The following is a 26,269-nucleotide window of genomic DNA, read 5'->3' on the forward strand; positions in this document are numbered from 1 at the left end:
ATCATTGCACATAAACTATAAATCAAGTAATTTTTTACCGAAAAATTCAATAAAATCAAGAAAACAAAAGGTGAAATTAGGGCTTGTGATATAGCTCAGTTGGCAAGTCTGTTGTCTCCTGAGCAGATGTCCGCGAGTTCGAGCCCAAGAGTCTACACAGTTGTACCGGATAAGTTTTTCAATAACGATCCGCCAACTGCAACGTTGATAAAGTCGCGAATGCCATAATGATGGTAAAACGACTATAATCGAAACAAAAAAAAAGGTGAAATACCTTACACCTTCCAAAATTTTTTTTTGTTCTTGTTATCTTTCGCATATTTGATTTTTTTTCGAAATTTACATTAAATACCTTATTTATTACCCCCTTCGGGTTTTTCGGAAATTTCGAAGGGGGGAGTGACAAAAGAAGGTATTGAAATTTGTTCCAGCCTTATTGAGAATTTCATACGCAAATAGGGTAACGGACTTATTTTGGACTGGGTACATATTTTGGAGCTCTTTTACAATATTTCTCTCATAAATCATTTTAATCGTGAAAATTTTGAACATAATAGTTAAATCTACTTCTTTTGATTCTAATCGTATCGAAAAATTCACTCAAATGAGCTGATAAAGTAGAGAAAATTGAAAATAAAGTTGTGATTTTTCACAGTTTTACCGAATCAAGGCCATTTCAGGAGGACGTGCCATTATTGGAGTCAACTTTCAAGAGGTTTTCTGCATAGCTGTGATGAATTTAACAACTACAAATATGTTCACAGCTATGATAAAACACTTGAAAACTAGTTTTCAAGCTCGAAGAACCGAAAAAGCTTGTATTAATAGCAATCAGACCCATGTCGAAAATAGGTCCTGCTTTATTTCTTAGGGACTTATTTTAGACCACTCAACATAACCTGGGTATTAAACTTGCTGTTAATTTTAAATGAACGTAAAAAGACGTTGAACGACGATATGAAAGAACTATGCACACTATTTAAATCACTTATCATAAATGAAATTTAAAATTTTGGCATTATTTTATTTAATCAATTTGTTGAATGCCAAACTCGCCTTTAGACAGGGTTTACTTGAATCGGCATGAAACCAAACCAATCATTGTTTTAACTTACTTTTTGTGCACTATTGACGTGGTTTAACACGTTAATCTAACAGTCCACATTAATGGCAAATGTTTGATGATCAGTTGTCAAAACCTACAGATTAAAGAAGCTTAAAAACATGAGAAAACTGGACATGCACCAATTTTTAATTAAGTCATTCTTTTATGTTTCATGAAAAATTATTGACAGTTTGCTCTAGAAGTTAAAACCATTCAGGGTTGAGAAAAAAAATTCTTTGTCAAGTAGAAGAGACGAAATATAAACTCCGTCTAAAGGAGGAGGAAAAAAACGACAACACATCGGCAAATATGCCACGAGTTTAATTGTTGTAACAGTTGAAATATTTCCGTTAATATAAGAACAATTTAAACCAAATATATAAGCCAACTGGCCAGTATTTAACACTGCAGAACAAACTTTACCGAGATTGCAGTGTGCTGTCTGAATTTTCAAAACATTTGAAACACACTATATAACGGAGAAGTTTTTCTGTTTTCACTCTATTATCATCAAACAAACAAAGTTAAGTTTTGTACAAGAATAAGAAAAGACAAGATTACCTGAATATAGCAAAGTTTAGAAAAAAAACTTATTTAGTTTAAGGGTGGTCCAAAATAGGTCCAGAGGGTGGTCCAAAATAGAAACCTGGCGGTCCAAAATACCAACCAGAGTAATGATCGAAGAAATGCGTTTTTAGGCTCAAATCTTGTTACATTTCAACAAACGACGATATGTTTAGATAGAAAAAGCCTCGATCTGTGTAATGAACCGATAAAGCAGTAAAAAATTGTAACATCTACATTTTTATTCAAGAAAATAGCATATCCACTTTCCAAAGCGGTCCAAGAATAGGTCCGTTACCCTATACGCACCGTCTAAGCTCGTTATAGCACTAACTGCAATCAATTAGTGGCTAGTTCAGGTGATCGACTCAGAGCAATAAAACAATCGTCAAATATCATTTAGGAAAAGTTTTGAAGATTTTTATCTCTTTGGTAGATGATAAAAACTAATAAAATTTCAACTTGTGCCGGTATTGGATATTTGAGTTCAGAACGAGAAAGTCGACAAAAATTCAACATGAAATCAAAGCTTATTATTCTAAGCATTGTATTTGCTGTTTTCGGTGTTGATTCCATTCGCAGTCCTGTACACTTCAATTCTTTCGAGGAATCGAAAGAGCTCAACGAAATGGGTAAGTACGTTCAAATTACTTCTGTTTTCAGCAGCACATATTGACTGTATATTTTTATGCTAAATTATAAGTCAAGTTTGCGTTTTTGTTTTGCAACTGCCATCGTTCCTCAAACATCTTTAAATTTTCAGAACCACCTCCCAGAGCGAAGCGAGCAACCTGTGATCTATTGAGTGGACTCGGTATACAGCACAGTGCTTGTGCTGCCTCCTGTTTGGCCCGACTCTATCGGGGAGGATTCTGTAACAGCGAAGGAATCTGCGTCTGCCGGGATAAACTTGTGATGGGAAATGAGATGACTGGAAGAAACTGATAAACTGTTTTGATAACACTATCATTTGCTTTAGAAAATTCCAGGTAGTTTAATTTTGACTCCTTAGCGTTTGAAGATTCAGCCAAATTTCAAAATATGTAGTTTGGAGAAAAAAAAGTGTTAAGGACTTCATGAGTAAAGTACATGAAAATTAGAAAACAGCTGCTTGACTTACCTTACTCTGGGCAAACACGTTTAATATATTCAAAAATTTATGGCGAAATTGTATAAGTACATCATTTTCTATCGCTCAATCAGTGTGTGATGTAATCCAGTTCTAATCTACCGAGCCCATCAGTAGTGTACACTGTATTTAGTAGGGTGGCAAGGGATGTATGCGAAAAAGTTCATAGTAAAATTTTGAAAACTGATTAAAAACATTTTGATTGAACCAAAAACTGACCGGTGCAAAATTCCAGCTCAATCGGACTTGATTAAGGGTGCCTTAAAGCGCTCAAAGTTTCGATCTTTTTGACTCTCAAAAATCACCAAAGGGAAACTGTTAAAATCTAAATTTATTACTTAAAAATGCATAAAACATCGAAACCTTATGTTATCTCGAAAAAAAATGTTTATCAAAAATTGATTTCAAAATTTCGAATATCACGTTGTCACGCAAGAGAGGACCAGAGGAAATTCGAAAATATCTAAATTTTAATGTTGATGTCAAACGACTAAAAAATGCATGAAACGTCGAGATCTGTTGATATCACAAAAAATATCATAAATCCACTTTTTGGAACTTAGTCCGATTTCCGAAAAACGTTCCGAAGAGTCCCAGAAAGTCCGTTTCTGGCCTAATTTTTTTCGAGATAACACCAGATCAATGTTTCATTCTTTTCTAAGTCATTTGGCATCAAAATTAAAACTTCGATGTTTCGAATTTCCTCGTAATTTTTGAAATTCTGGGGTTGATTTTTGAACAAATTTGATACTATACTAGATTTCGACGTTAGATGCATTTTTAAGTCATTTGGCATCGAAATTAAATTTTTAATTTTTTAGATTTCCTTTGGCTCCCCATTTGGGTATTTTCCGGGGTTAAAAACCGAAACTTTGAGTGGGACCCCTAATCAAGTTCGATTGGGCTGGAATTTTGCACAGGTCAGGGTTTTGGGCCAATTAACAAAATGTATGTGGTCTGTTTTCAAAATTTGATCATGGAATTTTCCCCATACCTCGATTGCCACCCTAGTGTACACTGTACACTAATGTGTAATATGTATGGCGATCATCCACGTGTTGTTAGCGTAAAAGAAAAACAATCAGTAGGTTTGTACTATCTGAAGCATGCGGCATCACTCATCCAGCGACGATTGTGACACATATTCCGCATCGCGATCCATTTTTTCGAAACCGCGCTACGCCATGAGCTAACAACAAATGTGATAGTAGGTAGTTCATAACTAACTATACAAAGTGGGTACTTCGAGAAAGCAATTATTGCGCACCCCGTACTCACCACAATCACATCACTTCAGAAAACTTAGCTGAGGGCTTCACTACTTAGCTAGATAGATAGTTTACTTTTGGTTACATTAGAACAAACACAGATTTTCGAGCGCCTCTTAACTACGCGACTTAAAGGGGGCGTTGAGTTGTGTTCTCTAATCTTCTCTGCTGGTTGTTCAGCGTAAAAGCACCACACTTTTCGACATGTCTAGACACTAAACTAAACAACGCGCAAATTGACACCAATAAAATAGTACCGAGAGCGTTTTTCTTCAAGTGTTTAAGAACTAGGGAAAAAACTATCGTAAAATTTCCGTACTCCTTTGCGCAGAATTGGCGCAAAATAATCTACTCTAGTCCTGACTGCCCAGGAATCTACTAAGCCTGCTGCTGCTGTGAATTTGTGTTTGTGAAATGGATTGCTGAAGGGGGATTTTGTTTAGGAAACTGTCACGGGCCCCGGAGTCTGATAACCTCCTTGGAAATACGTCGCCCCATTCGGCGTGACTAAGCTAGCACCCTAGCTGGCTCCAGTGTGAAATCAAGCACAAGCGGCAAATGGCAAACGCGATCAGAGGCGTTCGAAGGCGTTCCAACTTGTCAACTTTTTAGGCATAAGTACCAGAGGGACACGCTCTAGGACCAATAGTATAAGCATTAAATTTATTAGATTGGCTCAATTAAAAAATGCTTGCGAAATGCGAATGTTGCCAAAATGGAATGTTACAAAAATCGAATGTTGCCAAAATTGAACGGAGTCTGAACATTGCGCCAAAGATGATATGATTGCTTCCCCGCCACACTGGCATAAAGACTCGAAGCTCTCGGGTAAAATGATGCAGGACTATACATACAAATATTTAAGCGAAACAAGAGAAACATGTTACGGGATTCCAATCCAATTGGATAATTCATCCCGGAAACAAGAAAAAAATCCGGCGGTGGGAATCGAACTCACAACAATTTTCAACCTTCATCTCAACCTTCACCTCCATCCGGCAGCTTAACCAGTGTATCACCTGAGGCACATGGAAAACGAGGGTTAAATGTCATATTTTTTCTGCACTATTTTTTTGTTTCCCTACACGCTCGTTTTTGTTTTACCATTTATGGTTATAGAATAACCATTTTCTGAGTTTTGCTCCAAAACTATCAATATGGTTATTTTTTAGATTTTTTCTAAACTTGACGTTTTTCTTCGTCATTTTGGAAGTTTCTGTGTGGAGCAAACCGGACGTGTTTCGTTAGAATTTTATTGATTCGCACAAATAGTAAGTTTAAGAGTAAATCTATTCCTGTGGTTTGGATGAACGTGGAGAGATTCTAAAAGGTATTGATTTTGTAATAAATTTCTTCCAATAAATAATCCCAATCTTAGCAATAAACTAGATTAACATTGCAGCGCACCGATTGGATGACTGAACTACAGTCCGGATTTAGTTCCAATGACAAGCGGGAGCACTTACTACTGGAAAAATTCCACATAGAGTGCTACAGAAACTGGTCATCTCGATCGTTCTCCGTATCATTCGGATGATTTTCGGAGATTCGAAGATTTTTTTTTCCAGCCTGCCAGAATAATTTTTGTCGAGTTTTTCACATATTTTCTGCCACATTAGAAAACAAAGTTCTTCAAACAGGAGTTCTTCAAACATGAGTTCTTCAAGCTGAGCGGGAACAGATGCGCATTAAGCGGACTTTCGTGAAAATGGGAGTTGAAGGATAAGAAGGTGGAACATGTGTAGGGAATATTCTCGGCTGTAATATTCGACTGATTCCGGTGTTCCGGCACCGGGCCAAGAATATAAGGAGGTGATGCACATGTTGACCAAGCTGGGATTGCCTTAAGCTGACCGAGTTGGGGGGTTCAATCGTTTAGATAGCTCAAATCGTTAATATCAAATAAGCAAATTTTTGGAGACATATTTACGAGTTGACTAAACTGCTCTCCGATTTATCTTTTTTCTGGGCAAAGCTTGTCGTAAATTCGTAAAAAATCACTCAATACCAACGTGTTTACGATGGTTATTGAAAATGTCTAAATAGTCGGATTGTGGATTATAATTTCTATTACGATTTCATGTTAGCGGAGGTGTTTCCGAATTTCCCAAGGCTTTCCAAGAAAAATGTTGAACTTGCGTTCCTCATTTTTCTTTTTAACATACTATCTGATACATAGAACATGCATTGCAGATACTACTACGGCCAGGCCAACCAGGAGATGTAAAACGCAAAAGACACAGGAACAAGGGAGAGATGAAGCGTGGAGTTCTCTGCCAAACGCTTCATATGGTTATGTTCAGTTTGTAAAGTTGAAATCATAATGGAAAATAAAAAGCAAAGTTGGATCGATCCCACCCGAAACTTCCAGAGTTTGACGTTAATATCACAGGTAATCTAACCTTTTTGCCGCAAACATGATGTTGTTTTCTTGCAGACATTTTGTGCATCACAATCGATATCACTGATACTTTTCTGTTTTTCTAAGTTCTTAATTTTGCATAACTTTCACTGAACCTCTTGTTTCTTCGAACTGTGATTTTGATTTGTTTCCTCCTTCTTTTTCTTCTTTGTCTACTTGTGGAAAACTCGTTTTCCACTGTTGTATCGGTAACGGTGACCAATTTTTTCCTCCTAAATTTCACAAAGACTCAAGATGTAGAAAATTTTCGGAAGCGTCTGTCAAACACGTCTTTAAACGATGCTTACTTAGATCCTCTCTATTCAGATTATCTAAACCATTTCTAACACAAACTTTCGGCTTGAATTCGGTATTTATGGAAATACCTAAGCAATATATGAAAAAAGTCTTCTTAGAACATATATAATAGGCGATGGAAGCGCTGCCGAATTTGGGGGATAGTTTTGTTTTGGTGCAAGTGGGATGCAGCTGAAATTTCACCCAACTTTTGACAGATCTTACGGGTTTTTCTTAAAGAGAAAAAGAATAACTTTTCGATTCCATCGCCCATGGAATGCAATGGATGATGAAATGTATTAGAAATGGAAAACTTCACTCTATTATGTGTTGTGAGCCTGCCTACTTAGTTGAATAATTCTACTGAATCAAATCAATCGAAAAATTCCCTTTGATTAAAGGAAATCTTTCGATTGCTTCGATTTAAAGAAAAAAACTAAAGGATTTGAATATGAAAATCTATTGATTAGAGCAAGTTCACTCGTGTTGGGAAAAAGTGGTAGAATTTTGACACATGAAGCACATTTTGAAAATTTTATGATAAAAAAATATTTTCAAGATTTGTGGCCTTCAAGTTTTTTTTTAAAACACGTGTTCTATTTTCGCATGCTGTGATGCAAAAATAGCTCGATTTCTATCACATACGGCTGAAATAGAAACAGTGTTGTAAAAAAAATTCAACGCTCAAAGCTCTTGAAAACATTTTTGCATTTCAAAATTTTCAAAATGTTCTACAAGTTTCAAATTTTCTATCTATTTTTGCCAATATGAGTGAACTTGCTCTTAGGAATAAGGTCGAGGACACGGTTCTTTCACAATGAAACACGTTGAAAAAACAATCCGCGCGAAGAACCGGCTCGATCGCTCGAATTTATCCAGTTAATCCATGTCAGTCTTTTTCAATGGGTACAAATTGGCATGAAACTCCCACAATGTCTCTTGGGTGAATGCGCTGAACAGCTAGAAGTTGAATTTTTATTGTCCGACGCCATCTTGAAATCCAAAAAATGCTGGGAGCGACTAAAAGGCACATGAAACCCCCACAATATGGGTATTAGATGAAAGGGCTCTATAAGTAGAAGTAGAATTTCACTGTCCAATGCCATCTTGAAATCCAATAAGGCGGCTTCCACTTAACTTCAAAATGCTGTAAACAACTTAAAATCGCATGAACTCCCTACAATAAGGGTATTGAGTGAAAGGGCTCAAAAAGTAGATGAAGAATGACAAAAATTTAACAAAAAATGTTTGAAATATAAAAGAGCACTGAAAAAAATGTACAAAATTATAACCAATGTTATAAAAATAAGACTTAATAGAGACAAAAATATAACAAAAACTGTGGCAAAAATACGAAAAAACTGTCGTCAAAATTTGCATAAAATGCGACAAATGTAGTAAAAACATATGCCAAAAATATGACAAATATGACAAAATTGTGACAAAAATATGAAAAAAATGTGATAAAAAAGATTACAATTTTTTTACAAAAATATACAAAAACCTGACAGATCTAAAATAAGGATAAATATTTGTCAAAAAAATTTACAAATATAACATAATAATAACAAAAACATTACTATAAAAAAAAACTGGAATAGCATTTGAAAAAACTATTAAAAAAATATGACAAACGGGCCAGAATATGATGACGTTCTGACAAAATTATGAAGAATGGGATAAAAACATAACAAAGTTTTGACGACAATATGTCTAAAAAAAATGACAAAATGATGACAAATTTGACAGTTAAACGAGAAATATTAAACAAAAATATGATAAAAATACGATAAAAATAATAATAAAAAAATATTATACTAAAATATGACAAATGTGAATTAATATGACGAAATAATGACAAAATATGACAAAATTAAGAAGAATTATGGGCTTGTGTGATATACATAGTTCAGTTGACAAGTCAGTTGCTTCCTGTGATGATGTCCATTAGTTTGAATCTGCAATAGTAATTAGGCCGGAACAAATTTCAAATGCTTATTCTGTGACTCGGAGTTGGAACGTCGCGAGGGGGGGGGGGGGGGATTATAAAAAATAATGAAAAAAAAAAACTAATAAATTGGAATAAATTGCACGAAAGCTTGTATTCAACAAAGTTGCCCGCTATAACATTGCACAAAACCTGTAAATCAAGTATTTTTATCGAATAATTTAATAAAACCAAAAATTTAAAAGGTGATAAAACTCTAATCTTCCATAATTTGTTTTTGCTCTTGTAATCTTTCGGATATTTGAGACATTTTCGAAATTTCCATAAAATACATCAAACTTTATTTATTCCCCCCCTTCGGGTTTTTTTGAAAATTTCGAAGGGGGTGACAAAAGAAGAAATTAATATTTATTCGGGCCTTATCGAACACAGTTGTACCGGATATTGATACCGGATGAACAACTGTTCATCAACTTTCTGATAAATGCATCATTGATAGAAATCGGGATTAACATGAAGATGTTCGAACGACTATAATCAAAACAAAAAAAAAAACAAAACTATGAAAAAAACTTATGAAAATCAAATTATAAAAATCTGACAGAAGGTTACCAAAAATACGGCAAATGAAAAAATAACAAAAAATTATAATAAACTGACAAAAACCTGATAGAATAATAACAAAGTTTTGTCAATTTTTTGTCATATTTTTTTATCATAATTTATTATAGACACTATAATTTCATATAGTCTGGCAAAGAGAATGACGGGAGCCAAAAGAACTGTCATTCGCGGGAGCCAATCGAGCAAACTTTCTTAATATTGGAAAATCATGGTTGAAGTATTGTGATTCACAAACCTTTTTTGGCTTTTTGGTAACATTAACTGAAGTTATTTAGCATAATTTCCACTAGTTTTACACCTATAGATTATATTACATTTTTCAAAAGCCATTTGGAGTTGAACTGACAACAATAGCATGTAATTTACGAATCTAATAAACAATTTTTTTATTTTGCAACTGCAAAGAGTTATGAAGAGCTTGAACATTATCATAGAATGCTCGACTGGCTCCGCGCGAATGACAGTTCGATTGGCTCCCGTCATTCTCTTTGCCAGACTATATGAAATTATAGTGTCTATATAATTTATCATAATTGTTGATACTTACGGTTTCCTTCAGCAGCAGCACAGCGGCACAGCAGCAAACTTCTGCTGAAACGAGCGAAACCAACATAGTTTGTTTTGGTTCCGCATGCTTTGAGTCAATTCGCAATTGAAACAATAGCGGTGATGATTGATGATGACAGCTGATGATGGTAAACACGGTATAAATGTTTACATCATCACACGGTTAAGCGAGACAACACAAATTGGGTTCGTGGTAACTCACCAGTGTTGCCAGATATTCTGAGTGGTTAGCTCAGAATATCACACGAAAATGAGAAAACTAATAAGTGAGGATATCACTTCAGTGAATATTGTAAATAGCTATCGCTTATGTTATAAGTAGTTCTTTAAGGACTTGACGAACAAAATGAATAAAGATTAACTCTATTCCACCACTGAAACCTGCGTTTTGAACAGGTTATGGGCCCAGATACATCTGGATACGGAAATTACGAGTTAGTTCGAGAGGGGTACTCTCAAGTATTAAACTTGCGGTTAGCAAGTGGAGCAGCCAGCAGCCAGAGGACCACCAAGAAGAGGGCCACCAGCCAGAAGGACCAGCCTGCGCCGAGACGACCCAGCCCAGAGGGATTAGCCGAAGAACTACCAGGCAGCGAGATGTCCCAGGCCAGCCAGGAGGTGCCGCCAACGGTCGAGCCCGGGATGGTTCGCGGATCGAGAGGGTTACTCTCGATGCCGTCACGAGCCACGCTGCGGTTAGCATGCGTGAGCTCACGTCCGACGGCCGGGAGGAGTCTCTGGATCCGCAACCGGGCAGCGCGAAGGTTCGAAGGTCAACCTGGAGGAACACCCTGGAGGAGTTTGTTGGAGCTGCTAGCCGAGAGGGTTACTCTCGTGCTCTGGCTGTGCGCTGCTGTTAGCATGCTCGAGCACAGCTGGAAGCAATTTCTGGACTCCTGGAGGAGGTGGTTTGGGCTATGGTTAGTTGCCAGCGACTTTAACCACCCCATGCTGCTGAATCTTAAGGTTTCTCGAAATCATCGGGAAACGGCGTTGATGGCCAAGAGAGGTTGTTCTTCTGGGGTTACCAGAAAACAGCCTGCTAGAAGGTCCCACCGCTCGCAAGCTGAGGTTATCAGCCACCAGAATCAACGTAAAGTTCGATTTGTCATCGATTCTGGTGCCACTCAACACATGGTGCGAGATCAGAGCCTGTTGGTTGATGTCAAGACTCTGGAAGAGCCATATGTCATCAACACAGCTAAGACTGGCGAGTGTTTGAGAGCCAAGCGAACTGGAACAATGCATCTGAGCAGTGTAATTGGAAAGTCCATTGTTCCAATTATACTGTACAATGTACTCGTGATTCCAGAACTCGACGAAAACCTACTTTCGGTCAGAAAGTGCACCGAGAACGGGAAGAGGGTCTTTTTTCTCGGAAAGCAAGTCCAGTTTGAGTATTCAGGGGAGGTTTTCGCCCAAGGAAAACTCCTGAATGATTTATACTGCTTGGATTTGTTTTGGAGCTCTAAAACCAGGCGGAAAGCCTTGCTTGGAAGTCAGCCAGCAGTCAAACAATGGCATATGCGTCTCGGACATCTTGGCGTTGGAGCGTTGCAGCGAATGGTCCGTGACAATATGGTAGAGGGTATCTGCCATATTCCAGCCAAGGTGGAGAAACAATCTGTCTGCGAAAGCTGTATGGCAGGTAGACAAGCAGCCAACAGTTTCCACAACGTCGAGTTGCCTAGATCGGGTAGACCATTAGAGCTTGTGCACTCGGACGTGTGTGGGTATATGGAGGTGCCGACGTTTGACGGATTCCGTTACTTCGCCACGTTCATTGACGACTACACCCACTTCATGACCGTCTATCTGCTCAAGCACAAGAGCGAGGTGTTCGAGCGCTTCAAGCAGTTCGAGGCTATGGCAACTGCACACTTCGGTCAGAAGCTGTGCAAGCTGCGATGCGACAACGGGCGTGAATACGTTAGTAACGAGTTTCAAAGACATTGTTCTGAGAAAGGAGTTCAGATGATATTCACGGTCCCGTATACTCCGCAGCAGAACGGCGTCAGCGAGCGAGCGAATCGTACACTGATGGAAAAGGCCAGAGCGATGATCCATGGTAGCGGATTGTCGAAGACGATGTGGGGCGAAGCTGTTTTGTGCGATGCGTACCTCACAAACAGATCACCAACAAGAGGTCTTGTGGTCAACAAGACTCCTTTCGAGATGTGGTACGGTCGGAAGCCAAAGCTGAGTAACCTGCGCATTTTCGGTTGTCCAGCGTACGCACAGATTCCCAAAGAAAAGCGGCAGAAGCTTGATCCAAAATCCAAACGTCTGGTATTCGTGGGTTACGCGAATAATGGATATCGGCTTTGGAATGGTTCGAGCCGATCCATCGAGATTCACCGCAACGTGGTTTTTGATGAAAGCAGTGTTCTGGAGCCAGTACGTGGCGGTGCTGCACCAGAGAAGGGCATTGAGAAGCCTATCGAAGACCCACCAGAGGCCATCACATTTGAGCGGTTAGCCGATGTGTATGAGCCAGAACAACAGCCCACATCCGAGCAGCGAGACGATGCTCATGCACATGAAAACACATTCGAGCGGTCAGCTGATGTGCCAACCACAGAAATCACATCTGAGCGGTTAGCCGATGTGCCTGCTGATCCCGATCACACTGTGGTTAACAGTGTGATTGTAGATGATCACGGCGAGAGCGACTACGAGAGCAGCGCGGAATTCCCGGACGATGACGATGATGACCAAGATTCCGTCACCCGTGAACCGGCCCTGAGACGAAGTCAACGAACAAGAGGGACTACACAACGCTACGTGGCTAACGTAGCCGCTGTTGTTGATGAGGAGCTACCTCAGAACATCACTGAGCTGAAGCGCCGGGACGATTGGGATTCTTGGAAAGTCGCCATCGACGAGGAGATGATAGCCCTGATGGAGAACAAGACTTGGGAAGCGGTTAGCTTGCCCCCGGGTCATAGGAAACCTATCCTGTCCAAGTGGGTGTTTACCGTGAAGGACGATGGTCGCTACAAGGCTCGATTGGTCGCGAAAGGATGTTCCCAAAGACCAGGATTGGACTACTGGGAAACCTATGCGCCGGTAGCCAAGATGGAGAGCGTTCGGACCGTCTTGGCGTTGGCGAATGAATTCGACATGGTCGTTCATCAAATGGACGTCAAAACTGCATTCCTGAATGGAAATTTAGAAGAGGTTATCTTCATGCAGTTGCCAAACGATGACGTCGGTAAATCGAAGGTCGTTCGATTACAGAAAAGCCTGTACGGCTTGAAGCAAGCGGGTCGTGCTTGGAACCAGCGATTCGACGACGAGATAAGAAAGCTTGGTTTCTATCCGTTGAAGAGTGACTGCTGCGTTTACCGATCCTGCAAGCGAGGACTCACCCTCATCCTGTACGTGGATGACATCCTGATTGCCGGAAAAGACGTTTCAGAGGTTATCTGGATCAAGACCGAGCTTGGAAGGCTATTCCAGATGAAGGATCTCCTGGAAGTCAAGACTTTCTTGGGGATGACCATCAAGCGAGACTTTCCGAATAGCGTCATCGAGATTTCCCAATCAGGATACGTCGAGAAGGTTCTGCAACGATTCGGTATGGCCGATTGTAAACCCGTAAGCACACCGCTTGACACAAACGTTCGCTGGACGAAGCTGAACGATGGTGAGGTTATCACCGAACAACCGTTCAAAGAATTGATCGGTTGTCTACAATATCTGGCGACATCTTCGAGACCAGATATCTGTGCTGCGGTTAGCGCACTGAGCAAGTACCAGGCCAGCTCGGCGGATAGGCACTGGCAAGGCCTAAAGCGTATTCTGCGATACCTTCGAGGTACGACCGATACGGCGTTGGTATTCCGCAGAAACGCGAAATCGAAACCACTCATCGGATATGCTGATGCAGATTTTGCCAACGACTCCGATGATCGAAGATCTGTATCAGGCTACGCTTACATGATCTTCGGGAATCTAGTTTCGTGGTCAACGAAACGTCAGCAGACGGTCAGTCTGTCGTCGACCGAAGCTGAGATAGGAGCCCTTTGCCATGCGGTCAAGGAAGGTTTGTGGTTAACAAACTTCCTTGCTGAATTGGGTGTGGTTAGCACTCCTTTCACGTTAATGGAGGACAACATCCCTTGCATCCAGTATCTGGAAGAGGCGCGGACTCATCAGCGGATGAAGCATCTGGATGTGAAGTATGCTTTCATCAGAGACATCATAAGAAGCGGTCAGCTATCTTTGCGACACATCTCTACTGAGGATCAGCCAGCTGACGCGTTCACGAAGGCGTTACCAAGGGCGAGGCACGCGAAGCTGTTGAGCATTCTCAATCTGCGAATTGAGGGGAGGTGTTGATACTTACGGTTTCCTTCAGCAGCAGCACAGCGGCACAGCAGCAAACTTCTGCTGAAACGAGCGAAACCAACATAGTTTGTTTTGGTTCCGCATGCTTTGAGTCAATTCGCAATTGAAACAATAGCGGTGATGATTGATGATGACAGCTGATGATGGTAAACACGGTATAAATGTTTACATCATCACACGGTTAAGCGAGACAACACAAATTGGGTTCGTGGTAACTCACCAGTGTTGCCAGATATTCTGAGTGGTTAGCTCAGAATATCACACGAAAATGAGAAAACTAATAAGTGAGGATATCACTTCAGTGAATATTGTAAATAGCTATCGCTTATGTTATAAGTAGTTCTTTAAGGACTTGACGAACAAAATGAATAAAGATTAACTCTATTCCACCACTGAAACCTGCGTTTTCAACAATAATTTTGTCATATTTTAGTCACTTTTGTCATATTTTTTTATCACATTTGTGATATTTTTGTAGTATTGTCAGATGTCTGTAATTTGATTAACAAATTTTGTCATATTTTTCATTTTTTTAAATTATTTTAGTTTTTTTTTTGTTTTTTGTTTGTAAATAGTTTTGACAGTTTTTTTTATTTTTTGTAAAATTTCTATCATTAATCATAAATTTATTTATTTTTTTATATTTTGGCCATTCCTTTGTCATTTTATTGTCAGATTTATCAAATTTGTGCCAAATTTTTCTCAGCTTTTTGTCATTTTTTGGAATTTACCACATTTGTCTTATTTTTCATATGTTTTTGTCAGATTTTCGTAATTTGTTTTGTCATTATATAGTCATATTTTTTTTTCATAATTTTGTTATTTTTTGTCATCGTTTTGTTAGATTTCTTTTCATGCGATTTTCAGTCATTCTACAATATTTTACAGTTGAGCGGAAGCCGACATATTGGATTTTAAAATGGTATACCATGGCGTCAGACAGCGAAATTCGACTTCTGCTTATTGCTAATTCACCCATATTGTGGATGTTTCATGAGATTTTTAGTGATTGAAAGCATTTTGAAGTTAGGTGGAAGCCCTGTCCTGGATCTTTTTTTCGGGATTTTCCGGAATTAACATGGTTTTTGCACAATTTTTTAGAATTAAAACGGGTTTCGTTTGCGCAATACGTATCCCCCGCTCACATTTTTTATTCTGCAAACTAAGGTCGGAACACATATCATTTTCTTCTTTGTCACCCCCTCCCCCCCTTCGAAATTTTCAAAAAAAAAATCGAAGGGGGGAATAAATACTTTAAGAATTTTATGGAAATTTCGAAGAATTTATCAAAAAACAAATTGTGGAAGATGAGAGTTTTATCACCTTTTATAGTCTTTGGTTCAATAAATTTTTAATTATTTGATATATAGGTTTTGTGCAATGATATCGTATACAATTTGTTTTCATACAAGCTTTCGTTCAATTTATTTTAAATGATTTGTTTTTTGCATTATTTTTTATTATTCCTCCCCTCGCGATGTTCCAACTACGAGTGACAAAAGAATCATTTGAAATTTGTTCCGGCCTAATTAGCACAGATTTTTTCTACGTCTGATTATTTTTTGCAAAACACCGAAGGTTTTTTTGCAGTGTTGAACCGCTTCGCAATTCGCTCTGCGCTGTAGCCGACCTTCAAAAACGAACTTGCGAACCAATATCCAGAGAAACAATTTTTTAAATTTTAAAATTGTACACTTCCGAAATTAAGAAATTTTCCTTACATCCTACCTTTTTCCAACCTATTTATTGACAAACTACTAGAACGTGGACGGCATCGTTATTAAAAGGAAGAGCATAGAGAGCCTTAAAATGAATTTTTTATCTGTGACCAAAACTGATGACCTCGATCAATCACGGAGTAGCTTCGAATCCCTAGAAGGATTGCACCAAAAATAATTTTTGAATTTCTGAAAAAAAAATCGAAATTCGGAGTTTTACGTTCAACGTTGTGAATCTCGATACTCGGTTGAATTTATTTAACTTTCAGAATTGGTTCATTGTTGAATTTTTCCTGGAGACCTTTCTTTATTCTGCCAATAAGAAACATTGGAAAGCACACATTTAAATAATCGCGGTACGAAGAATTGTAAAATGTTTCATAACAATCGAATACCGATCATGAACCTGTTCCCTGCTTCCCTCGCTGAGGGAGTAATTAACCTCCCGATAAATTTACTAATCATTTTTCCAACGGTAATTAGCCTCGGCTAGTATAGTATAGAACATTGCACTTACCGAATTCCATTCACCCCTTTACCGGGGCGCGCCGCCACTGCCGGAAAGCCGATCGGCGCAACTCTTGCAGCTCAGCTATGGGGTATAGGACGTGAAGGATGCAACCGTTACCGAACTCACGATGGTGTTTACTTTTTCAGGCTCTCTGCTCACTATCAGCTCATTAGGAGCGAAACAAAATGTACTAATGTAACAATAACAACAACACCAACCGGCAATAATACTATTTAGTCGTAGTAGTAGTTGCCGTTTGAAGCAGAAAAAAGAGCTAACTGATAAGGCAATTAGGCAAAGCTCCGCGGGCAAGCAACCATCCAGTCCAGATAGGGGATTTTGCTAAAGTGTGCTAGCCCAGGCTGGAGATTTAAAAGGCGAGTGCTTCACGCCGTTCCCTATCAGTTTGGCGACGATGCTAGGCTCGGGCAGTACAGCAGCAAGCTATTTAGCTGGTCATGTGCTTGAAGCGTCACAGCTGAAAGTAGGTATGCAGAAAAAGGCAGAAGATTAGAACAGCACTCGGGCGAACGAGCGGGATTTCCATTTTAGTGTGTCAAGGTTGTTCGCGGGGCGATATCAAAGAGATTTGCCAAAGAGGGAATCCTATACCTTACATACATGTGTCACTGCCATCGCTAGCTTTTAAAAGGAGATAGCAGCGTAACATGGTAACATGAAACTTCAGATTAGGTATCTCAATTCTAACTGATTGAATGTAAGACTTTGTTCAATATTTTTTGAATTCACATGCTGAATTTACAAATTCTGAATTATTTCATTAACCTCAGGATGTTATATGAACATTACAATAACATTGAAACTCAACTTTTCTATTATGAAGTGTGTTTTACTGAAGGCTGCTTGTCTTGAATACGTTTTGGTTAAATTTTTTCTAGTTGTCTGAGTTAAATATGAGAAATAAGAGGAGGACTATATTCTCTTCGTGAGACATTCGATGCACGTACATAAAAGTAAAAGCCAAAAAAAATTGATTTGCGATTTAAAAAACACTATTTCAAATTTTCATACACGATTGGGCGTCGCACACAGGGGTAAATGCACCTAATAAGCGATTATTCGCGGACGAACGGTAAACGATAGACATTTGATGTCTTCGCAACATTTTCATATTTTTAGATGATCTATCAAATTCTTGAAAGAAAAAAGTGATTTTTTCACCTGGAAGGAAGATAAAAAAAATATTTCTTGAAACAATTAGTTTAGAGACTTGATGTCTTCACAGAAGTTGTAGATCTTATTATTCTAAGCAACTTTGTTGAAGACACCATCAAGATCGCATGAAAAACATAAAAGTTACGAGCATTTTAAAAATAACGAGCATTTTAACAAGTAATTTTGAGTTTTTATTTAATATCTTTTTTAGTATACGATTTACAAACTTGGTATATTTGAAAAAAGTTGTTCAAATTGTTGAAACACACAATTTTGTGGAACATTTCAACTACATATTTCAACTAAGAAAGGAGATATACTACAACATATCCAAAATAATGCCTTTTTTCAGTAAGTTATAACTTAAGAGTTCGGATGAGTTCGGATAATTTTTTAAGTGGGTTTTGTAAGTCAAGTTATTGGCTTTCCATTGATATATAAATTTAACATTAGTTTTGGATAGATTTTCTGCAAACTAGCAATTTAAAATAAATCAAGGATGCGCTGAAGGATCTGTGTAAGATCGAAACGGACCAGATTTCGGTCAGGATGCGAGAAGGGCCTCCCAAATCCGGGGCACAGGTCGCGTTCGCGAAACTTCCAGTTGAGGCAGCAAACACAGCACTTAAATGTGGGCGGCTAAAGGTGGGGTGGTCTATCTGGCAGATAGCCATCTCTCAGCTACCGGAAAGGTACGGGCACAAATAATTTGCCTGCAAGGGCACCGATAGGAGTGATCTGTGTTGGCTGTGCGGTGAAGCCGGCCATCAGACGGCTAGTTGCACCAAAGATGCAATATATCTTTACTGCGGTGGAAGACACAGGGCTGGCAACCCTAGGTGCCCCGCCTTTCAAAAGGCGACGGCTGCACCTTCGCGGGGATAAAAGTGGTTCAGTTTAACCCCAACCACTGCCACTCATCACGCCAGCTGTTGCAGCTGATGGCATTTGAGACGTGGCGTTGGACGTGGCGTTGGACGTGGCGTTAGTGGCAGACCCGTTTCGCAGACCTCGGATGGCAGTAATTGGGTAACCGAAGCCAAACTGCCCGCGATATGGGCTACAGGAAGATACCACATGCAAGGAGTGGTGTCGGCTGGAGAGGAAGGCTTCGTGATAGCCAAAGTCAACAGGATCTTCGTCTGTAGCTGCTACGAACAAAACGACACAAGTGCAGATGTCAATAGCAGGTGGGTGCTTGCGTTATGTTCGGATATTCGATCTTCCTCCCGAAATATCCGATCTAGAAGTCTCTGTTGTACTTGGAAACTATGGACATGTTAAACGCTCTGTTCGAGAGAAATTCCCCCCAGAGTTGGAGCTCAATTTGTACACTGGTGTCCGTGGAGTCTATATGGACATAAAGAAAGACATACCATCAACGCTGTACTTTTTGAACCGTAGGGGTCGAATCTACTACGAAGGTTTAAAACACAAATGTTTCGTATGTAAAGAAGAGGGCCATCTGAAGGCCAATTGTCCGAAAAAGTCAAGCAATAATAGTGTTCTAAGCATTGATAATGACATCGCCATTCCTGGTGGTAGCCATGGAAAGCCAGAACCCAGTTCGTATGAAAATGTACTCAAAAATGCAGTTAACCACAACGTAAATGAGTACCTGGGAGAAAATACGGAAAAGTTAGAACTCAGCATGGTTGTGCTGAAATCTTCTATTGGAGAAACTAAGGAGAGAGGAGAGGAAGTGAAAGAAAACGACGTAGTCGACGATGGTTAAGATGGGCGAGAGCGAGAGGTTAATTCGGAATCTAGCGGAGAAGAAATGGACACATCGCAGCCGGAGAAAATGGAAGAGAGGCTTGGCAAGCGTCCACTGATCGCGGAGAAATCGACGTCCGATACGGAAGGTGATGCGAGAAGGTACCGAACTATCGAGAGGAGTAGGAAGAAGCTGCACAAAGCCGGTGGAGTTGACCCGATAAACGCTTTGGAAATCATCGCAAAAAAATCGCAGGAGCGAGGTAAATTACGAGAGCGATCTGATGCAAACAACAGATCGCGCAGTCGGGTAGATGATGGTAATAAATCTGTCAAGTGAGAGGTGTAAATGTTTGGTTGTTGGGTGGTGGGTTTTCTACCTTCCTTCATGTCTGTGTATATGTATATGTGTAGTTTAAAACTCGATGCACTATGAATTTTACTAGAAAAATAGCTTCAATCAACATAAATGCCATTACAATAAACGTCAAAAAACTTCTACTAAAGGATTTTATAATTAACAACGATTTGGATGTAGTCCTGCTACAGGAGGTGTCGTTTAATGATTTTAGTTTTCTTCCAAGCTTCCATGCTTATGTAAACAGGAGTGATGATAATGTGGGTACCGCCATACTGATCAGGAAAACGCTTGATTTTGCCCAACCTTTGCTTGATCCTAGTGGGAGGCTTTCTTCTGTAATTCTCAATAACATAAACATAATTAATGTATACGGTCACTCAGGATCTCAGAGAAAAAGTGAGAGAGATGTTTTATTTAGGGAAACAATTGTTCCACATTTGAAGAAATCTAATACCAGGTTGACTCTTGTGGGAGGAGATTTTAATTGCATTTTAGATGCCAATGATTGCAAAAGTGACGTAAAACAGTTTTGCAAAGGCTTAGAAGATTTTGTAGATTTATTGAAATTGAAAGATATAGGAAAAAATAGTCATCAATTTACATTTTACAGACTGAATTCAGCTTCGCGATTGGATAGATTTTACGTTGACTCTGATTTCGCAAATCACGTTAAGAAGTTTGAAACTCTCCCGTTACCTTTTTCTGATCACCATGGAATAGTTTTGACATTCAGGATAAATCCCTCTGAAGTTGCCCCAGTTTGGGGGCGAGGATACTGGAAAGTAAATGATCAAATACTTAGAAATGATGATACTTGTTTGGAATTTCGAAATATGTATTTAAATTTGAAGAAAAGAGTGAAATACAGCAACAATTTTTCAGAATGGTGGTCATACGATTTCAAATCGAAAACCCGACAATTTTTCAAAACAAAATCTTTTGAGATGAACCGTAAACATGCAGTAGATAAAGCTAAAAACCTTCGAATTCTAGATAACCTGATGGAAAGCCAAGCTCTAGGAAAAAATGTTTACAATGAAATGCAACAGGTTAAATCTGATATACTTGCACTTGAACAAAAACGTATTCTTCACCATGCAAGCCGTTTCCAGCCATCAACTATGTTGGAAAGTGAAAAAATAATCTTTCAAATGTCGAAACTATTGATACAGGAAACCAAAAGAACTAAGATGAAAATAGAATCCCCCGAAAATAAAAGTACAAAACAAATAGTTTATGATTATTACGAGGAAAATTTTAAAATTGTACCTACGTTATCAAACCCACCGAATCGATTTGAAAATATTAATAAGTACCTAACACGTGATCAAAATGATATCCTAGTGTCTCCAATTGATGAAAACGAATTGAGAAGTACAATTAAGGCTGCGAGTAAGAAAAAAACGCCAGGACCACATGGTCTTACATATGAGTTTTATGAACAACACATCGAAGTAGTTAAAGATGATATGCTAAAGCTTTTCAACGGTTTTTTAGATGGCTCAATTATGATGCAAGAGAACTTTGCAAGTGGAATTATTAAGCTTATCTTCAAGACAGGAAATTCAAATGATCTTGGTAACTATCGTCCTATCAGTTTGTTAAATACCGACTATAAAATTTTTGCCAAGATAATTGCCAATCGTTTATCAAAATACACTCAAAATCTCCTTGGTGATGGACAAACAGCTGGTGTAGGAAAAAAATCGTGTATTACTAATTTGGATCGCCTAAGAACGATAACTTTGAAAGCACAACAATCAAAGAAAGTAAAATGTGCAATTCTTACATTGGATCTCCAGAAAGCCTTTGACTCTGTGAATCATACAGAGCTTTTCAACGTCTTGCGAAAATTTGAATTTTCACTGCAATTTATTGCATTGATTAAAAATCTTTACACAAATGCTTCTTCTCAAGTTATAGTTAATGGAACCCTGACAAATTCTTTTCAAATACAACGTTCTGTTAGACAAGGTTGTCCCTTGTCAATGATTTTATTCTCGTTGTACATTGAACCGCTGATACGAAGATTGAGTAATAACTTACCTGGTATCTTTCTAGATGGAAATTTTCTCAACGTTTTCGCGTATGCGGATGACTTAACCTTGATTATCCGAAATGATGTTGAATTTGACCAAGTTCTGAAAATAACATCTGAATACGAACTGACTGCTGGTATCAAATTAAATGAGAAAAAATCAGGTTTTATGCGTTTAAATAACTGCGTTTTGGGCCCGCAACAAATTACGGAAAAGAACAGCTTAAAAATTTTAGGGATCATTATCAAAGACAACTTTAACCTTCCAAAGTCGTTCGGGTCAATATGACCCGAAGCGCGCATTCAAAGCATCATAACTCTTCAAGAAAAAATCGCAAAAATTTGATTTTAAAAACCTCCCTGGGGAATCACGAAATACACAATCTGTAGTACCAGGCAACTTCCTGTGACCACCGGAAGTGCTCCCTCAAAAAAATCCGTAATTAGGCTGTTCGGGTCTATATGACCCGAGAGTTTGCGTAAGTTCCCCTGGCCGCAAATATTGACCGATTTCGATGAATTTTAATTCATTGTATAGATAATTTAGTCTAGTTTTTCAATATCGAAAAAATAAGTCGAAATATTTACGAGATCACCAGTAGCTGATTCCGAATGAAAAAAGTCCCGAAAAAGAGCTCTTTTTAGAATGCTTATAACTTGTGACAGATTCAAAATATTGCGCTGATTTTATAATATTTGGAATTGTCAAGAATAAATCTATCCATGAATGTATAAGTTTTTGATGGTCCAAAGGAAGTTTTGGCCGCTATCCCGGAACTTCCGGTAGAAAAAATTCTTACTTCAAAAAAGTCACCCAATTTTGGCTTTGCATTGCTGTATCTCGCTTACCAATGGAGCGATTCTCTGAATTCAAATTTTAGTTTTTTTTCGTAAACTTTATTATTATTTTCGTAGAACATAGTTGGTTCCTCAAAAATCTCAGTTGTTCAGTATATTGTAATGAAAATCACATTTTTTTTTGTCATTTTTCAAACTCCCCCTCTTGTCGGTGGGCTTACGGAATTTTGTTAGCGTGATTTCTCTAAAATTTGAACTCAAATTGGTTACTTTTTATATACCTAAAGATTCGTTAGAATCTCCTCTTTCGATGGACGTACTTTTTGTGTGGTGTTTTGAAAATTTGTAGCAACGTTTTTCGAATTTACTGAAAGCTGTCAGATTTCAACCAGTTTGGCCCACATTTTCAGCAGGTTGGTGTACAAATCTCGCACCCCTCACGTAGCCGCGGGAGAAACAAATCCTTTAGCTCTCTTTTTGTCGCTCACCAAATCTATAACCCAAGCCAGCAGCAGGAGGAACTGCCGCGTCGCCGCGTGGTTTGTTGATTGATTGTGCTGATGCTGATGCCTCTTTGCGTAGTAAATGTTTCGATTTTTAAATAGAGAAAGATTATTTCTCCAAATTGAAATAAACTTCTTTAATCGATTTAGATATTTTATCATTAGAATTCTTCAGTGATACCTACATTTGTTTTGAATGTTATCATGATTCTTTCTTTTATTTCAAGCAGTGTCTACTGTAAGAGAAACAAAATCTATGATTTGATTAACAATATTCTGAAATTTTATTCAGAAACTTTAATCAGAAATAAGAATCTAAATCTGAAATCTGAATCTGAAATCTGGAATTTGAAATCTGAATCTGAAATCTGAATCTGAAATCTGAATCTGAAATCTGAATCTGAAATCTGAATCTGAAATCTGAATCTGAAATCTGAATCTGAAATCTGAATCTGAAGTCTGAATCTGAAATCTGAATCTGAAATCTGAATCTGAATCTGAAATCTGAATCTGAAATCTGAATCTGAAATCTGAATCTAAAATCTGAATCTGAAATCTGAATCTGAAATCTGAATCTGAAATCTGAATCTGAAATCTGAATCTGAAATCTGAATCTGAAATCTGAATCTGAAATCTGAATCTGAAATCTGAATCTGAAATCTGAATCTGAAATCTGAATCTGAAATCTGAATCTGAAATCTGAATCTGAAATCTGAAATTTGAATCTGAAATCTGAATCTGAAATCTGAAATCTGAATCTGAAATCTGAATCTGAAATCTGAATCTGAAATCTGAATCTGAAATCTGAAATCTGAATCTGAAATCTGAGTCTGAAATCGAATCTGAAATCTGAATCTGAAATCTGAATTTGAAATCTGAATATGAATTTTGAAACCTGAATCTGAAATCTGAATTCTGAATTCTGAATTCTGAAATCTGAATCTGAATTCTGAATCTGAAATCTGAATCTGAAATCTGAAATCTGAAATCTGAAATCTGTAATCTGTAATCTGTAATCTGAAATCTGTAATCTGAAATCTGAAATTTGGATCAAAAATCTGAAATCTGAAATCTGAAATCTGCAATCTGAATCTGAATCTGAAATCATGGACGTGAACTTTAGAAATGTTGCCCATCCATTAAAATATTAATAATATAAAATATCAAAAAAGATTCAAGCAATACCTACAACAATAAAACATTCATTTCGTTATCAGCATCAGCACAACCAATCAACAAACCACGCGGCGAGACGGCAGTTCCTCCTGCTGCTGGCTTGGGTTGTAGATTTGGTGAGCGACAAAAAGAGAGCTAAAGGATTTGTTTCTCCCGCGGCTACGTGAGGGGTGCGAGATTTGTACACCAACCTGCTGAAAATGTGGGCCAAACTGGTTGAAATCTGACAGCTTTCAGTAAATTCGAAAAACGTTGCTACAAATTTTCAAAACACCACACAAAAAGTACGTCCATCGAAAGAGGAGATTCTAACAAATCTTTAGGTATATAAAAAGTAACCAATTTGAGTTCAAATTTTAGAGAAATCACGCTAACAAAATCCCGTAAACCCACCGACAAGAGGGGGAGTTTGAAAAATGACAAAAAAGATGTGATTTTCTACTAAAACTAAACTAAAACTACTACTAAAACTAAAATTTGAATTCAGAGAATCGCTCCATTGGTAAGCGAGATACAGCAATGCAAAGCCAAAATTGGGCGACTTTTTTGAAGTAAGAATTTTTTCTACCGGAAGTTCCGGGATAGCGGCCAAAACTTCCTTTGGACCATCAAAAACTTATACATTCATGGATAGATTTATTCTTGACAATTCCAAATATTATAAAATCAGCGCAATATTTTGAATCTGTCACAAGTTATAAGCATTCTAAAAAGACTCTCTTTTTCGGGACTTTTTTCATTCGGAATCAGCTACTGGTGATCTCGTAAATATTTCTACTTATTTTTTCGATATTGAAAAACTAGAATAAATTATCTATACAATGAATTAAAATTCATCGAAATCGGTCAATATTTGCGGCCAGGGGAACGTACGTAAACTACAGGTCAAATTTATCTAAAATAGATTTGTACGGAAATTTTGCGAACGGCTTTGGAAGGTTAAAGAAATGGTAGGGTGAGTGCTCCTACTTTGGACCTAGAGCCTACTTTAGTCCTAAAATGGCGAAAATCGGAAATAACTCATTTCGTATGCATAGATTCTATACACTCTTGTGCAAATAATGAACTCTTATTCTTGCTTTATCCTATCATACCGCTATTCGCCATAAAAAGTTATTCTAATAAAATTTTCAACATTTTTAAAAAAGTACTTTCTCCTCAATGATAAAACAGACATCTCAATTAGCAGGATGAATTTCTTGAAATGAGAGAGATTAGAAATAAATCACATTGCTAAACAGGCCAAGCCTTATTTAAAAAAAAACTACCCTTGCTGTGATGAATATGAACAAAACTATCTATTTTTCCTTAAATAATTGAAAATCTTTGGAAAACCCGGAAAATAGGTAAAGGGTCCAAAAATAGGACACTTTCGGCCATGATGTTCCATTTTTAGACCTGACATCAATTGTTTCAAAACTAACCATTCAACTAAGATACAAATTTTTATAAGGGCATACTTAAGAACCTTTATTGAGCATTTCCGACATTTTTTGTCAGCTTTAGTTATAAATAAGCTCAATTAAAAACAAAAAACCTTCTAGCTATTATGCTGCTGAGAAATGTGTTAATGAGAAACAGTTTGAAATATTCATAACAGAAATTAAAGTGTATATTTGAACTGGTCAAAATCCCTTACATAAGTTTATGGGGTTTTGTTTATTTAAAATAAAATATTTAATAAGGTTTTTGATGTTTTTTCAAGAAATCTTACTTTTTACTGGCATTTTAGATCTAGGTTCAATAAAGGGTACAAGTCTAGTACCGAAACAGGAACAGTAGGTTCAAAGTAGGAAATTTTGATCATCCATATCTTCGCAAATCTATCAAAAATAGCAAAACCAAGGATTAAAATTCTCATTGAAACTTGCAGATAAGACCATTAACTACGAATAAGTATTCTAAAAACCACAAAACACCCGTCCATGTATGAGAAAAACATGGGTTTATATAAACCACCGCTTAAAGGGTCCAAAGTAGGGCAACCAACCCTACTATTGAACTACGAAAAATTGA

At 37.9% G+C, this 26,269-nt stretch overlaps 2 protein-coding genes across 7 annotated transcripts in view; one reads left to right on the plus strand and one right to left on the minus strand.

Annotated features, from left to right (window-relative positions):
* The window catches only part of LOC129744274 (uncharacterized), a 107,303-nt gene that overhangs the window by 74,944 nt on the left and 6,090 nt on the right, over positions 1–26,269 (minus strand). For 4 of the 6 annotated variants that reach the window (XM_055736713.1, XM_055736716.1, XM_055736712.1 and 1 more), the window contains one exon: positions 16,492–16,963. The exons of 1 other annotated variant lie outside the window; for it this stretch is intronic. In XM_055736713.1, coding sequence (XP_055592688.1) covers positions 16,492–16,501 — 10 coding nt within the window. In that variant the 5' untranslated portion in view covers positions 16,502–16,963. Of the gene's footprint in view, positions 1–4,076; positions 4,408–16,491; positions 16,964–26,269 lie in introns of those variants that run through there. One more of the 6 variants, XM_055736718.1, reaches the window with a different exon arrangement.
* LOC129744278 (defensin Lucifensin-like) lies at positions 2,151–2,775 on the plus strand. The gene is made up of 2 exons (XM_055736722.1): positions 2,151–2,301; positions 2,433–2,775. The coding sequence occupies exons 1-2, from the start codon at positions 2,187–2,189 to the stop codon at positions 2,612–2,614; spliced, it is 297 nt and encodes a 98-aa protein (XP_055592697.1). The 5' UTR covers positions 2,151–2,186; the 3' UTR covers positions 2,615–2,775.

This window comes from Uranotaenia lowii, chromosome 2, assembly GCF_029784155.1.
Source record: "Uranotaenia lowii strain MFRU-FL chromosome 2, ASM2978415v1, whole genome shotgun sequence".
Taxonomy (NCBI): Eukaryota; Metazoa; Arthropoda; class Insecta; order Diptera; family Culicidae; genus Uranotaenia; species Uranotaenia lowii.